We start from the raw sequence: 17,022 nt of genomic DNA, 5'->3' as shown, positions 1-17,022 counted from the left end.
ACAAAGGACTTTAGATCTTCAAGGAACAGACAGCCTCTATGCTTTCTAAATTGTTCTAGAAAACATAAAAATATGGAGAGCTTCCCATCATGATCTCAAAAATCCTGATCTCAAAATATGGCAAGAGAGTTTAAGAAGAAACACCTAGCTCAGCCCTGGCCAGTGGCTCAGTGGATAGAGTGTTGGCCCAGCATATGGACATCCTGGGTTCGATTTCTGCTCAGAGCACATAGGAGAAGTAATCATATATCTGCTTCTATCCCCTTCCTCTCCCGCTTCTCTCTCTCTTCCCCTCCTGCAGCCAGTGGCTCAACTGGTTTGAGCGTGACCCCAGGCACTGAGGATAGCTCAGTTGGAGTATCAGTCTCAGGCACTGAAAAGAGCTCGGTACTCGAGCATTAGTCCCAGATGGGGTTGCTAGGCAGATCCCAGTTGGAGCACATGCAGGAGTCTGCCTCTCTATCTCACCTTAAAAACAAACAAAAAAAACACATAGCCCAATCCCCTATTTATTTTGAGTCTACATAAAATGCTAGCAAAAAATAAATAAATAACAACAAAGCATTTATTATAATGCTTACTAGATATGGGGCCTGTTCTATATACTGTCCATATATATTAATTCACCAAATCCTCCTAACCATCTCTGAAGTGCTATTATTATCCTTTTTTCCAGATGAGGAAACTAAGGCACAGCAAGTGGCAGAACTGGGACTCAAACACAGGACACCAGTCTCTAGAGACCATCTCTAGAGACCATGCTCTAACCACGAGGCTATGCTTATGCTACCTCTCCATTTCAGCCCTGCAGCTGACTGAAATAGTAACCCACCAAGATCAAGTGGAGGGTGTGTCACGGATGCCACACTAGCCATACACCAAGAAGTCTGGTCATGAAATTCACCTAAGGTCCACCAGCACCCAATCTTGGTGTCTAATTCCATTATGCAATAAAAGGAACCCGGGCTCCTTGGAAAAATGGCTGCTTCTAGGGCTGGAGCGGGATATATACAAGCTGAGCCTGGTCTGGTGGTGGCAGAAAGTAAGACGATGGGGCAAAATGATGCGGGAAAGGAGGGATGTTGAGGGACACAGGAGCCAAATGAACCCAGTGACCAAGGCTGGGGTGATTTGAATAACAACATAAATATTGTAATATCAAACACTAATCCAAAGTGTCAAATATATACCCATACAGATATAAGCCAAAAAGTGGCTGAATAAATAAAATACCTGGGGAAGAAGAGACAAGCCTGCCGTACGGAAGAATTGCAATAGTGTGTGTAGATGCTCTGCCCACAGGGGGCCAGAGCTCAGTCCCCACTCTTTTCATTGTAGTCTGTGCAGTGACTTCCTGCTGGAGATCCCAGTGTGGAAAGGCGGACTACACAGTAACTGTACACAGAGAAAGCTGACCAACATGACCCCAGTCAGGTGATCAAGGTCAACATCAGTGATAAGTCAGGTCCATAGCATGCACCCCTGAAACGATGGGATGAAAGAGGGGTGCTTAGCCTTTGTGCTCTTCCTCTCAGTGGCCCCAGTCTAACCATAAAAGAAAAACTCAAACTGAAGGGCATTCTATAAAATACACAACCAGTCCTTCTGAGAACACTCAAGGTCACCAAAAGCAAGGAAAGAGAAACTGTTATCGCCAAGAGAACCTGAAGGGGACAGGACAAGTAGGGGTGATATGTGATATCCTGGAACAAAAACAACAATAAAAAAGGGCAAAGCCAAAGAAACTGGAATTAAGTGTAAATCATGTATCAATATTGTTCATGAGTTGTGACAAATGTATCCTAACCATGTTAACAATAGGGGAATATGGGCGCAGGGTATGTGGGACCTAAGTATTTCTGTAACCTTTTTGTGATCTAAAACTATTCTAAAATACAAAGTTTCTTAATTGCTTAACACACACACACACACACACACACACACACACACACACACACCCCAAGCCAAGGGAGATGCCAAAAAGGCAGCTGATAAAATTCAATGTTTCCTAATAAAATCTCCTAGCAGGTCAGGAGAAAAACACTATTTCCTTAAACTGGTGATACATATTTATTGGAAATCAACAGTCAGAATTGGGTTCAAAGGTGAAACGCTAGAGTAAATCAGAAAGATGCCTGTTGGCACCACTGTTACTTAACAGGACTCTCTCGAGAAGCAATTTCCCTGGCATTTCAAAAGAAGATATCTATTGGCTTTGTCTTCAACAGCTCTGATTAGGGCTGCATGGACCAGGCTGCACATCTGCAGAAAGCCTTTCCCTCTGGCTCTCTGTTCAGCTTTCGGGCTGGACACCAGGCTGCTTTGCTGGACACCATTTCTCAATTACTCTCAGGGGCAAAGTGAGCTATCCCTGCTTTAAGCCAGAGTCCCACAGCCTCTCCACCGCCCAGGCCCAGCTACAGTCTCTGACATGAGGCTCCGCCGAACTGGCCCAGCTACAGTCTCTGACATGAGGCTCCGCCGAACTGGCCCAGCTACAGTCTCTGACATGAGGCTCCGCCGAACTGGCCCAGCTACAGTCTCTGACATGAGGCTCCACCGCCCAGGCCCAGCTACAGTCTGACATGAGGCTCCACCGCCCAGGCCCAGCTACAGTCTCTGACATGAGGCTCCGCCGAACTGGCCCAGCTACAGTCTCTGACATGAGGCTCCACCACCCAGGCCCAGCTACAGTCTGACATGAGGCTCCACCGCCCAGGCCCAGCTACAGTCTCTGACATGAGGCTCCGCCGAACTGGCCCAGCTACAGTCTCTGACATGAGGCTCCGCCGAACTGGCCCAGCTACAGTCTCTGACATGAGGCTCCGCCGAACTGGCCCAGCTACAGTCTCTGACATGAGGCTCCACCGCCCAGGCCCAGCTACAGTCTGACATGAGGCTCCGCCGAACTGGCCCAGCTACAGTCTCTGACATGAGGCTCCACCACCCAGGCCCAGCTACAGTCTCTGACATGAGGCTCCGCCGCCCAGGCCCAGCTACAGTCTCTGACATGAGGCTCCGCCGCCCAGGCCCAGCTACAGTCTCTGACATGAGGCTCCACCGCCCAGGCCCAGCTACAGTCTCTGACATGAGGCTCCGCCGCCCAGGCCCAGCTACAGTCTCTGACATGAGGCTCCGCCGCCCAGGCCCAGCTACAGTCTCTGACATGAGGCTCCGCCGAACTGGCCCAGCTACAGTCTCTGACATGAGGCTCCACCGCCCAGGCCCAGCTACAGTCTCTGACATGAGGCTCTGCCGAACTTCATGGAGAGAGCTACTCCCTTCTCCTGGTCAGGCGGTGTGGACAGAGTAGGCTGGGTGGGCACCCGGGACTGTTCTGCCGGAATAGGACGGTCCAGGCTGAGGTAGAGCCTCCTCTGAACTTCAAGGAATTGTCTACCCAAGATGACCCTGGGTCTTGGAAGGGGCTCAGCTCACCGAGGTGTGGCCTGGGGCTCAGGGCTCAGGGCTGCCTTCCTGAGGGGCACAGGACAGACGTGGGTTTCCGGAGCCCTCTCTGGCACACTGTGTGTGGCCTGTCTCCAACAGTCGAGGAAGTGCTGGCAGGAAACCTGCACCAGCCTCACAACATAAGCAAAGGGTGGGTTTCACCACATGCGGATCTGGGGTCTCGGGGGCCCTTTGGGAACGCGCCATGCCACAGCCTCAGTCCTCAAGGTGGCCAATGGAGGGAGGCTGTGTCTGCTACGGAGGGCACGGGGACTGCCCACGGGGACCAGCCCACAGAGAAGGCCCTATCACATTCATTCTCACCCAAGGGTGCGGGTCTCAGAGGCTCCAAAGCCTCCAAAAGTCCCAAGCAAAACTCTAGCACTTTCACAGGGGTAGGTAAACTGAGGGTGGCCCCACCAATACCCAGGGTTGCCCGGGCCGAGACCAGGTGACTGGTGGTGAGCTGTGCCTCTCCAGCCCCTCCGGGAAGCAGGGAAATAAGAGCCTCTTGCTGACGTTCTCCATCAATGAAAGCCGGATCCTCTGCGTGATCCAGGAGGGCTGTGGCCAGGGACGTGTGTGACCAGCATGCCCAGCACGCCCAGCAGGGAGAGCTCTGGTGAAAACGCAGCGTGAGAGAAGGGCCTAGGCGTCTGAGAGGTGGGCCTTCAGTGGTTACGGTGCTCCCCGAGGGACCGACAGAGGAAAGAGGAGGGGGCTACGGCGAGAGGCAGCTGGAAACTGCCGGTCAGGATCAGCCTGGGGGTAGCTAGAGTGAGGGATAAATCCAGAAGTCAGTTGTGTAGGGCGAGGCCTGGGCGGGGGGCGTGTGGGGCAGAGAAAAGCAGTTTGTCAGCCTCAGCCGCCTGCGTTCTCTGCAGCCGCATTCACGAAGGGTGAGTAGGGTGGTGCGCTCTCCTTTACCTCTCCCACCTTCCAGCTGTGTTCACTGCAGTTAAATTTTCTAATCCTCAAAAAAGAAAAAAAAAAATGACCATGTTTAACAGCAACACTGCAAAGATTCTGAAAGATCAATGACTTGCTTGACCAGGTGGTGGCACAGTGAATAACGCGTTGGCCTGAGACCCTGAGGACCCAGGTTTGAAACCATGAGGTTACCAGTCACTGGCTTGAGCATGGGCTCATCAGCTGGAGTGCAGGGTCATCAGCTTGAGCATAGGATCCTAGACGTGACTCCATGTTGGTGGCTTGAAGCCCAAGGTCACTGGATTGAGCTCAAGGTCACTGGCTTGAGCAAGGGGTCACTGGCTCAACTGTAGCCCCCTGATCAAGGCACATATAAGAAAGCAACCAATGGACAACTAAGGTGCCACAGCTATGAGTTGATGCTTCTCATCTCTCTCTTCCTGTCTGTCTCTCTCTTACCCAGCACCCCAGGGGTGAGGTGGAGTGTGTGTACTGCGTGAGTGTGTGTGTTGTGTGTGTGAGTGGTATGTATGAGGTGCGTGTGTGGAGGGTATTTATGTGCATGGTGGGATACATGTGGTGGGTGTGTGTGTGGCAGGTGTGGTGTATATAGTGTGAATGTGTGTGGGGTATGAGTGTGTGTGGGCCATCTGAGTGGTAGGGTATGTATGGAGTGTGTGTGTCTGTGATTGTAAGTATGTAGTATGGGTGAGAAATGTAGCGTCTGTGGTGGGTGTTGTGTGTGTGGTATGTGCAGTGTATGTGGGCGGTGTGTATATGAGTGGTATGTATGTTCAGGGTAGGAGAACAAACCCTTAGAAGAAACCCCCCATGGTGCCCCCCATGCCCAGGCACACAATGAACACACAGAATCATGACTTCTCCATTTGACCAAAGGGCAGGAGAAAGCATGAAGACTTGTAGCCACAGGAGCACAGCTGGCCAAGTTCTTCATTAACAAAGGGCTGAAGGCAAAGAGGAGGCTGCCATTGGGCTGTGGCCTGTGACGGAAGAGCAGAGCAAAGCCCAGGCCCTGTTGAGGGTCTCCAGATGGGGTCGGTGTGTTTGCCAAGAAGGATCTCAGCCCAGAGAGGAGGACAATGCCACGCTAGCACACCTCACAGTCCCTCTGCCTTTCAAATGACTTGCACAATACCCACAGAAGCTGTCACGGAAGGGCCCAAAATGCCCCATTCACAGCTTGGATTGAAAGAGCGTAATTTCAATTAAGGTCCCAGGCTGTCAAAAACATCAAGTTATTAATCTCCTTGTGGCAAATGTGAACCGGGACCTGCTTACACAGCCAATTGAGCATGCTCTAAATTAGTGTTTGCAGGTAATTGATTCAGCTGCCAGCCCCATGCCAGCCGGCTACAAGCTGGTTACGCCACTAACATTAAATAATATGAGCGGTGGAATGGCCCGCCTGATTGGGCCTGCAGTCAGATGCTGTTAGTGCCCGATTTACCCAAACATTAATGTCTTATTGGTTTAACACAATTTACTACACCTCAATTGCAGAGGATGATTTTCATTTCCTCTGCAGCCCCACTCACAGGCATAGCACAAAGAAGGTGGTGTCTTAATAGATGCCATCAGCTCATTCTTTGTGACCTCAAGATTTTATAACTAACTTGTTTGATAATAAAATTTTTTTAAAAGCATAAGTCTTGGAACTAAGTCTCCTGGCCAGCATCTCTTGAGTCTGAGCACCATGTCTTGGCGGTGGTGGTTTGCCCGCCTTGGAGAAAATCAGCCCAGACTCCTGCCTACCGTCCCCTAGGCCCAGCCTCCCTCCAGTCCTGACAGGCAGGAGTTCCTGCCCTTCTTCCTATGTCCCTCTGTGGGCTGGTGGTGGCCATGCCCTCAGGAGAATGTACAGAAGGTTCTAGGGACATACTTCTAACTCAGGAGTCAGTAGCCTTCCCAGGGATCAGTCCAGTCTATGCTAAAAGGACCACACCCCATGGAGGACTAAATCTTCTGATAAAGTTTTATATTCTCCAGGTTAAGGAAAGAAGGCTAGGCCCTGGCTGTTTGGCTCCATGATAGAGCATCGGCCCAGTATATGGAAGTCCTGGGTTCAATTCCCAGTCAGGCACATAGGAGAGGCAACCATATGCTTCTCCACCTCTCCCCTTCCCCTTCTCTCTCTCTCTCTCTCTCTCTCTTTCCCTCCCACAGCCATGGCTCAAATGGATTGAGCAAAGTTGGCCCCGGGCACTGGAGATGGCTCCATGACCTTGCCTCAAACAACTAAAATATACTGATCACAAAAATCAGGGGATCAGGGAACATGCAGATACTCCAGTACTTTCAGCCTTTTGTACAGTGCTTTTTCACCAACGAAATAAAAGTTGGTTTTGCATCTCATTTGCATAATTGAATAACTTTCTTTGACTTGTCGTTTGCTTTCTGATGTTCTTGTTGAATTTTTTAAAAAAATCAAATGCTTCTTTTTTTATCACTTCATATTCATTTTGAAATATCCCCTAATTTTTGTGAGCAGAATAGCTTAGTTGCTGAGCAACGGAGCTGTGGCCCAGATGGGCAGAGCATCGCCTGGTAGGGGCCTTGCTGGGTGGATACCAGTTGGCGCATGCGGGAGTCTGTCTCTGCCTCCCTATCTCTCACTTAATTAAAAAAAAATAAAGAAGAAGAAGGCTAAAGTTCACAGTGGCACAGATGACAGCAGAAAAACAGCACAGGACATTTTCTTCTTTCTCTCTCATCCATCCAACCCACCCACACATACATCCCGACATCAACTGTGGCGCAGACACTGCAGATGAATGAGATGGAGCCTCCAAGATTAGAAGCCTTCAGGCTCCCAAAGATGGAGACCACAGAACTGTGTCCCCTGACCACCTGGCAGTGACAGAGAAATGTGCCCGTGGGGAGGAAGCTAGAGGCAGAATGGGGTCACTCCCCTCAAGGCTGCAGATGCTCCCAGGGGTTTAGGCTGGCACTGGCAGTCAAGGGTGCCCTCAAATCTTGCCAGGGACACCGTAAGATGTGACAATGTCCTAGCACATCTTCCTAGCATCTTCAAGGGGGTAACACCTTCTACCCGCAAAGGTCACCCCACCCTCCTGTCCATCAGGAACAGTCTTTGTTTCTTGCTCTTGTCACCTCTGCTTCAAGTTTCCCCAGGGCAGTCCCCAAGTCCCCAGCCCCAACCCACCCCTACCCCAGGACGCCCCTTGCTCTCAGCTCTCAGGCACCCACAGATGGAGGGCTCCCAGAGCATGCTGCTTGCTCTCGGAATCTCCTATAGCCGACCACAACGGGTGCACATCAATGCACACACCTGGCATGATGAGCTGAATTAATGGCACTCAGCATGCTCAGGGAAGCTGCTTTGGGCCACAATCTTCAGGCTCATTTCTTTGAGAGCTGTCCCTGATCCAGAAGCGGCAGCAGCATGTTGAATCCAAAAATGGGGGAGGGGGAGGAAGGCTGAGTGGTTTGAAGACAAAGATGCCGTCTTCCAGGGCTCAGCATTAAAGCTTCAAGTAACAGCCAACCTTCCAACAACAGCCAAGTGCAACTCATAGACTTTAGATCCCAACTTGAACAAACCAACTCTAAAAAGATCGTTTTATATGAACTAGATATAGATAATATTGATGAAGTACTGCTCATTTGGTTAGATGTGATAATGACATGGTGGTGATGTAAAGGAAAAGAATACGCTCAACTGAGACCCCCGCTGCTGTATTTACGAGAGAAATGACACGCTGCCTGGGACTTGGTCTTAATACTAAAACAAAACAAAATTAAACAAAAACCTGATGGGGACTTGGAGGTTCATTACAATATTCCTTTTTGGGGAGTGGGGGATGGTTATTTGCAATTTCCTATTAAAAGGTAAAAAAAAAAAAAAAAGACTGCTGTTACCTTGGGTGGGGAGGAGGAGGGGAGGGGCTGGAGGAAGCACTCGGAGCCCACGCCGCTGCTGGCCCGGAGCTCACACACAGGCCCGGAGCTCACACACAGGCCTGCCGCGCTGCAGTGGGGATGGGCTCTAGAACACTGTGCGGTGCTCGGGAGAATGCCCAGGCCCCTCCTCTTGGGCACAAGGCCGCCAGTGTGCCACGGACAGCAGGGCTCCACACTGGGGCAAGCTAGCCCTGTTCCAGTTTCTGGGTTATTTTTATTTGAGGCATAACCTGTAGGTCACTATAAGCCAATTCAGATGAGAAGAGATTTCTGGGACAGTGTCAATCTCAGGGATCGCTGCCCCGCCCACCTCTGGTAGCAGGATTGAGCTCTTCCTGTCCCAGATCCTTGGGGGGTCAGGGACGCTGGGACTCCCCAGGTGACACTGCACTGCAGCAGACCTTGTGGAGGCAAAAGCTGGGCTACTCTATGTGTCCTTCCCATCCTCCTGGGTCCTTGATGAAGCAGCTGTTCCCGAGCTCTCTCCTGGAACGCCATAGCAACTCGGGCCTTTGAGGCCATGTTAACCCCTTACCACCCAGGGTAAGAGGAGGAAGATACAGAGGTTCCCTGTTCAGCATTCCTTTCGGGGTTAGACTTTGGAAAAGACATCTACCCCTAAGCCATGTGATGCTGAACATTAATGTCCATTCTGCCCACCGCTGACTCCTTCTGCTCCTCACCCCCACTCAGCACTGAAAAAGCAGGCAGGCTAGAAAGGCTGGGGGTGGGGGGCAGGCCATGAGGGTGTCCCAGGCAGGCTTGGACCTTGCCAGGTGGGCAAAGGGAGGCAGTGCCAAGCGCTAAGGCCGGGTAGGAAAGAGCAGTCCAGGGTCAGGAAAAGGGGGCGGGGTGAGGGTCAAAGGTGAAACTCTTTTTTTCTGTACTCACAACCCTTCTGACAGCTAATGTGTGGGTTTTCCACACCACTGGTTCTCTAATTCTCTGTGGACACCAGCTGGGTGTCCTATAATTGACTTCTGACACTCAATCCAGCAGGTTACGGGTAAGTCACACAAGACTCTCTCCACTTCAGACATGAGTCCAGAACTCCCATACTTCTGACCAATTGGCTATAAATCGGGGGGTCCCGTGACCCCTCTTCGGGTTTGATGATCTACCAGAATGGCTTACAGAATTCAGGGAAGCACATCATTTTCTGTTACCACTTTACTATAAAGGTCACAGCTCGGGAGGAGCCTGATGGAAGAGACGCCGGGGCCAGGTATGGGGAGAGGCGTGGGCTTCCACGTCCTCCTGGAGTGCCCCTCCCAGCACCACCACTGCGTCCACCAACCCAAACTCTCCAAACGCTGTGGTTTCAGACCTTTACAGAGGGCCCACAGTGCAGGCACCGCTGATTAAATCACCAGTCAGAACTCACTCTCCAAGCCCCTCTTTCCCAGGGGCTTAGGGTTGGGCTCAAAGTTCCTGCCCTTCAATCACAGGGATGGCTTCCCAGTTAACAGCCCCCGTTCTCAGGAGTCACTGCATTAGCACAAACTCAGGTTTAGCTGAAAGGGGTTTAGTATGAATAACAACAGATTCTGTCACTGGGGCAATTCTGAGGGTTTTAGAAGCTCTGTGCCAGACACTGGGGGCAGAGATGAATCATGTCACTGCGGGAGAAATGGCAGCTTCTTCCTTGTCGTCTCCCCAGGGGAACTTGTAGATGGTAGAGTCACTGGTGGGTGATCCAGGACATGGGTGGAAGGGGAGCCATTGGAGCAGTCTGGGTCTGACCGACGGCTTCCTCCCCCACGGGCAGCACCACGCTGCGCCCCAGTCCGGGAGCGGGCACCCCCCGCGGCTGGGCAGCCCCCAGAAGCACAGAGCCAGGGGCACCGGCGCACTGCAGGCCCCCGGCCAGTGGAGCTCTCCAGAACTCTTTATGAGCCACTTAACCATCCTGAGACCCAATTGTCCAAGCACAGCGGACATAATGACAATGTTTACACATAAAAATGGCAAGCTGTTTTACTAGTGCTTTTCAGTTACAATAGCAGCTCTTTGGTAAAGTTTCCTGCAAATTGCACAAACAAAGTCCAAAGAGTGGAATGATGGGACACTAAAGCAGCCTGAAAAGTAATCACAGACCATTACCATCAAACACTCTGCCAAGCGCTGGGAAGGTGGCCTTAGTCAGAGGGAAAACCCGCGTTGCCCACGGCGCCCAAGCCCTGCTGATAACCCCACACACACTCAGTCCGCGCTGCCGCCGAGGCACCTCGCCAGCTGCATGCTCAGGCAACGTGAATCACGGTTTTCACATTCTCTTCACCCAGAGAAACACGGCAGCTTACCTTTCCAGCTCATATTCTTTCATTCCCACTTTTACAGCCTTCATCACCTGAAGGATGGAGATTAAGCAAAGATATTTGTATTAAGGAGATGAGTAGCACTGCATGATAAATAATGTATAGCACTTTTTCAAAAGAATCTCTGCTTTAAAAAATAAAAAATAAAGAATGATCTATGCACACAGTGGGGCAAAAAAAAAATGTGACAAATTAGAACTTTGTTAAAGCTCCAAAAGTCATGCGGTTTTATCCGAACCGTTCCGGAGCGCTGCCGTTTGGAAGCTGACGAACACCCAGCACAGATCTGCGGCGGGCTGAAGGCGGTTAAGGTTTAACCAAGACGTCTGTGAACACTGAATGTTCAGAAAGCTACGATAACCGTCCTAAAAGGTTTCCTTTGTTTAACTTCCATTAAAGGAATCTATGCGCCCCTATATTCACTGCAGTGTTATTTACAATAGCCAAGCTATGGAAGCAACGCAAGTGGCCATCAGCAGACGGGTGGATAGAGACGCCGTAGAACACTTACTCAATGCAGTATTACTTGGCCATCCATAAAAAGAATGAAATTCTTAGCATTTGCAACAGCATGGGATGGACCTAGAGGATATTATGCTAAGTTAAATAAGTCAAAGACAAATACTATATGACTTTTACTTACATGTGGAATCGAAAGAACAAAAGAAATGAACAAACAAAACTGAAACAGACTCACAGAAACAGAGAACATTTTGACGGTTGCCAGAGGGGCAGGGGCTGAGGGCTGGGTGAAAGGTGAAGGAATTAAGACTCAAAGAAACAGAGAACATTTTGACAGTTGCCAGAGGGGCAGGGGCTGAGGGGTGGGTGAAAGGTGAAGGAGTTAAGAAGTACAAATTGGTAGTTACTGGAGTCACGGATGTCAAGTACAGCATAGGGAATGTTGTCAATAATACCGTATTAACTATGTTTGGGCCCAGGTAGGTACTGGACATATCAGGGGGAAACACTTTGCAAAGTATATGATTGTCTAACCACTGGAACCAATACAAAATAACGGTGACAGTGAACTATAATTGAAAAATAAAATTTAAAAATAAACAGAAAATGAACTCATATAAGAGATTCTGTTGCCTACAAATGACACTTGTCCGTCTCCTGACACCAAGCTGTGACTGTCACCCAGCAGGCACCAGGCTTTCCCAGTCAGCCTGATTGTCTTTCAAAAAAAATACACTTCCTTGTTTGCTCTTACTCCTCAGGTAAAGCGGGGAAGGTTCGGGAAAGAACCATGTGAGGACATTTAATGGAGGACAGTAATAAATGTGCTTGGATTCTTTAAAAGGAGGTGGAACTTTGGGGATGCCAGGAAGGAAAGCCCCCGCCTCCTGGAAGTGAGGGCGTCCTACGGGGAGATCCCCCGAGGGTGGGTGGCTTACCCTCTGGGGAACAGAAAAGAGGCAGCACCGTATGTCTGCTGACGCGACACTTCTGCCTGCTCCACTGGCACTCAAACTACAGCTGCCCTGACACCATCCATCTTGACCCTGCGCTCCTGCCCCACACAGAGCAGCGTGTCTGCCCGACCCAGGCAGAACCGTCTTCCCACAGCCAGGGCCCGCTTACCTCCCGGTGGGCCTCACTGGAGACTCTGTTGGTGTAGCGCAGAACCTCCAGCTCCATGTCCGTCTTAAAGACCCGGCTTCAGGGAGAAAAAAAAAACAAGTCAGTGACTTCCAGCAGGAGCTGGCTGGACCCCTGCAGGGAGCCCCTGGGGCTGCCACACCTGCTCAAGGTAGGGTGGGGATTACAGGGCCAGGTCATGCCCAGTTAGGCTGAGATGGGTTGCTTGGAAATGGAAGTGGTGGCAGGGTGGACCACCAAGCTGCAGGAGTGAAGCCTGGCCCACCCTCGCCTGCTGCCAGCCTGGGGTGTGCAGGCTGTTTCTAGTTACAATATTTGGAAGCTGCCGTGGGTGGTGAAAGAAGCCCAGATTCTTCAGCCCAATCTGGCCTGAGACTCAGTTTTTTCATCCATATAATGGGGGAGAAATCTACATGGCGAGGCTGTTAGGCCTGAATCTTAAATGTGATGCCTCCCAGGGCTCTGCTTAGTTGGCTGAAGAGGTCTCCCATTCCCTCCTCACACCCACCCACCCACCTGCCCACGGGAAGCCCAGATATACCATGTGACTCAGGACCCGCCTGACACTGGGGAGGGAGTGGGAATGGGGAGGGGTGTGGTGCAGCCACTTCCAGCCTGAGTGCAGGAGGAAATGTGGAACAAGCTGGTCTGCAGAGAGAAGCAGGACACAAGGAGCAGATAAGAGGAAACCAGCAAGAAGAGAAGAGGTTGTAGGGGCAGGAGGCACAGACAGGAGGACTTCCTGCAACAGGGCTTTCGGGGACCTCACAATAAACTCCTATTAATGTGCCAAAATATGGATAGGTTTCTGGTCTTTGCAATCAATCTCCTACCCAAGTAAGACCCACACAGAGAAGCTAAATAAATATTCATTTTCTACCTCCTTCATGTCAAATAAGCAATTCCAAGTGATGGGCATTTAAGTGGCAGCCATGACCAGTCATTAAGAGCACAGAGTCCTTGGCTCTGGCCGGTTGGCTCCGTGGTAGAGCGTCAGCCCAGTGTGTGGATGTCCTGGGTTCGATTCCCATCAGGGTACACAGGAGAAGTGACCATCTGCTTCTCTACCCCTCTCCCTCTACCTTCTCTCTCTCTCTCTCTCTCTCTCTCTCTCTTCTCCTCCCCTTCTGTGGCCAAGGCTCAATTAGAGTAAGTTGGCCCCGGGTGCTGAGGATGGCTCCATGGCCTCCACCTCCAGTGCTAAAATGGCTCCGGTTGCAATGAAGCAAGGGTCCCAGTGGGCAAAGCATCGACCCCTAGTGGGCTTGCTGGATAAATCCCGATCAGCGAGCCTGCAGGAGTCTGTCTCTGCCTCCATGCCTCTCACTTAAAAAAAATAAAAAAGAGAGCACAGAGTCCTTAGCTATCCCTCACAGCCAGCTCTGAACCCTTACAAAAGGTGACCTAGCTTCAACAAAGCCATCTCTCCCTCTCTCAAAGGAAACACTCAAGGGACCTCAAGAGCAGCAAGCCAGAGAGGAATGTAGAAAGGGCGAAGCCCCGAGCCCACGGAGACTTCTTCCAGATGAACATGATTTCTTCCTTGAGGCGCAGACACTGAAGCCTGTTTGCTCTCCAGCATCATAAAGGTGCCTCTCATTCTGCATCAGGATGTGGAGGCAGTCCCACCGAGGGAACAGAAAGCTGGTTCCTGTGCCCTGGAGGGGGAGGGCCCAGAGCCACAGATGGGACTCGGATGAGCAGCTCAGGCTCCTGAGGTCAAATCCACCCGCAGAATAACCTAGCAGCCCCCGGTGCCCCGTTCTCTCCTGCTGCCCTGCTCAGCACAGCCAAGGAACTGCACAGTGGGGAGTGGGCCCTCTATGATGGCCAGAGAACAGGCCCAGACTGCGTTTGCATCGGGCCTCTGCCTCTCTATGCAGCTTACATCTCTGACCCATCTTTCTGGCCACCAATCCTGCCAACAATTTAAACCTGTAGGCCCTGTGCCTATCCATCCACACAGGCTTAGCCAAACTCCCATGAGGGTCACACCAGAGCCTGTGAGTGCGTGCGCCGGGGCCACGGGGGCTGCGGGAAACCCTGCCACGGGGTGGATGGCATGGTGGCTCCCAGTCTCCAGCCCCACAGCCTCCACCCGTCCCCAATTCTGCCATGAGTCGCAAGGCAGAGGGCAGGAGACCAACTCTCAAACACGGAAGCCAGCAATTGGTGCACTCTCACCTCTTCTCCAAACAACGAAGCCTTCCCCTCCCTATTCATGCTCCCCCCCCCCATAAGGGCAGGGATACCCTCTTCCAGGTGAGGCTCAGCCCTTCCCCCACATACAGCTGGGCTCAGACCCCAGCCTCAACCTCCTCCCTCTACCGGCCCCTATTACTGAAAGCTCCAGGACCACTCACCTCCCTCCTCCTCCTCTAGACAAGCTTTATCCCCCCCTACTACCAGCCACATTTTTGGAAAGGGAACCAAAATAGTACTTGCCTTGGGAGAAGAGTGGGAGCAGCTTTTACAGTTTCCCTCGATCCTCTTTCCCATCCTCCCTTCCCCTTTCCTCTTCTGACTTCAGCCCGCACACTCTGCCAGCTGCCCTCTCACCAGTGTGTGAGCTAATGACCCCAAGGCATCCTCGACCTCTGACCTCTGGAGGAAGAGTGGGCCTGGCTTCCTCTGGCACTGCTCACTGCCCTCCTCCGAGGGGTCCTGCCCTCCCTGCCCCTCAGCGAGGGCTCTGTCCCAGCTCCCACTCCTCCCTCTGGCATGGCTCCCCCGGGCACATCCAGCTCAGTGTGACACAAACTCCCACCCATCCATGTGCCCCATCTTGAAATCACAGCTCCACAGTCCCCTGCTGCTTAAAACATAATGGGGCATCATCCCAGACACCTCCCTCTGGTCCATCCACTGCTTCCACATCCACCTGATGACCAAGGACTGTGAATCCACCTAAACAACTTCTCTCAGACCCTCTGTTCCTCTCCATGCAGACCCCACACACACTTCCTCCAGCTTGGACAACCTTACCTGCCTCTGCTGGCTGCCAAGCCTCTAGGCCTGGCTGCCCCCTGACAGGGCTGAGGATTTTCAGGAAATGCAAATCTGACCTTGCTTTTCCTTGCTCAAAGCCTTCAGTGCCCTCTAGATGTCCTAGGGATGAAGTTAAAACTGCAAGATGACTCCTGAGGCTCTCTGGGCCCCGCCCCCACTCATGGCCGGAGCTGACTTCTCTTCCTGGAACTTGCTGGTACTCATGGCTGACCTTTCACCCTCCTGCTCCCACCAGAAAGGCACCTTTCTCAAGGTGAAGGAGGTGCTCCCTCCATCCCCCATACCAGACTAAGCAGGCTGTCTGTGTTCCCCTCTAGGAATCCTCAGTAAACTATCACACTGGTAATCTCTTTTTCACGTAAGCCTCCCCCAGGCCATGACCCTGGAGGGCAGCCCAGGGTCAGAACAGTGCCTGGCTCAGAGCAGGCACACAGGAACTGCACTTAGAAATAAGACCTGAGCACTGTGCCACAGCTGGAAACACCTGACTTTCCACAAGGAGAGATAATGGCCTCATTTCAAAAAAGAAGGCCTTCTCCTCTCCCCGCATTCCAGGGGGAGTTCCCCAGGTCAGTGTGGGAGGTCACTCAGTCTGGTAAGCCCTGGGCAAGACAGGGGCACAGCAGCCCATACTCCCACCACACTGCCTTGCCCCCAGCCGCAGAGGTAGGAAGCAGCAGCCCCGGGATGTGAGACGCCAGGAGCCCGTCACAGTCTCTCCACCCGTCCCAAAGCCGGAGCTCCTGGTTCTGGACGATGATCAGGGAGAAGCACACCATGAGCGGAGGAGAAAGGAGAGGCCGAGTCCAAACCTCGCTCTCCCGTTGAGGACCAGAGTCCTGCTTTCTTTTCCAATTTACTTTGGGGAAGACGACAAACTAGGCTTCTAGCTGATGTCCTCAGGACTTATATTTTAGTCACAACAACAACAACAACAACAACAATTGAACCAGGGCAAATCATCCCACCAAGGCAGTCCTCTGGAGAAAACTGCCCACCTGAGCAATGGCCTGGCCCAATTTAACCCAGGCTGCAAAGGCCCTGAACAGAGCCCTCTGCTGTGCACGAGCTTCCCCAGTTACCCACGGGCACCCGGGGCCCGACGCCTCTCCCAGCCACCTCCACGACTCAAGCACCGGAAACCTCTAAGATTACTGCAGCAAATAATAAGACTTTCCAGCATTCTGCAGTTTCTCCCCATCTTCGGGAAGAATTCACTGCTCTGAATCTGATGAGGCTATTTCCATGACTCCTGAGCACAAAAAAGATAAGGGAAGAGGGATGGCACCACGGTCTCGCCCTGCAGGCCCAGCGGCCTCTGGAGCGAAGGATGCTTAGGGTCACACTCAGCCCCGACATGATCTGGTCCAAGGATGTGTGGGGTCGTGGTTAGAAATGTAATCTGCAAGGTTTCTATCCCCAGGAGAGGACAAAGGCCACCTCCTCCATGAAGCATCAGAGGACCAAGGCTTGGGGCAAGACGACCCTGACGCCACTTAAGAAGTCTGGACAGGAGGCAGTTCATTCGGGCTCCTCCAGCGGCAAGAGGAGGTGCCTACCGTGTGAAGGAGACGAGCACTCACACAGCGTCCCTGGCTCCCAGCCATGCCAGCGAGCATCAGCTCATCCCGGGGGCTGCCTGCGTTGACAGGCAGCACCATGGGTGGGGGGGTGGGGGGGCTAGGGGACAAAGGCCTGGAGTTTCCTGCAGCAACCCTGAAACGATAAGAACCAGGCTACACGGAGATCCATCTGTGCAATCGTCTTC

The 17,022-nt window shown here is 52.0% G+C and overlaps 1 protein-coding gene across 1 annotated transcript in view; it reads right to left on the bottom strand.

The window, feature by feature from the left end:
• Positions 1-17,022, bottom strand: part of PEPD (peptidase D) — a 121,535-nt gene that overhangs the window by 59,701 nt on the left and 44,812 nt on the right. Inside the window, exons 8-9 of the mRNA XM_066349220.1 lie at positions 12,228-12,303; positions 10,626-10,672 (exon numbers count right to left, since the gene is read on the bottom strand). Coding sequence (XP_066205317.1) covers positions 10,626-10,672; positions 12,228-12,303 — 123 coding nt within the window. The remainder of the gene's footprint in view (positions 1-10,625; positions 10,673-12,227; positions 12,304-17,022) is intronic.

The sequence above is a fragment of the Saccopteryx leptura genome, chromosome 9, assembly GCF_036850995.1.
Source record: "Saccopteryx leptura isolate mSacLep1 chromosome 9, mSacLep1_pri_phased_curated, whole genome shotgun sequence".
Classification (NCBI taxonomy): Eukaryota; Metazoa; Chordata; class Mammalia; order Chiroptera; family Emballonuridae; genus Saccopteryx; species Saccopteryx leptura.
The sequence above is the reverse complement of the archived record's forward strand: the minus strand, read 5'-3'. Positions and strand labels throughout refer to the sequence as shown.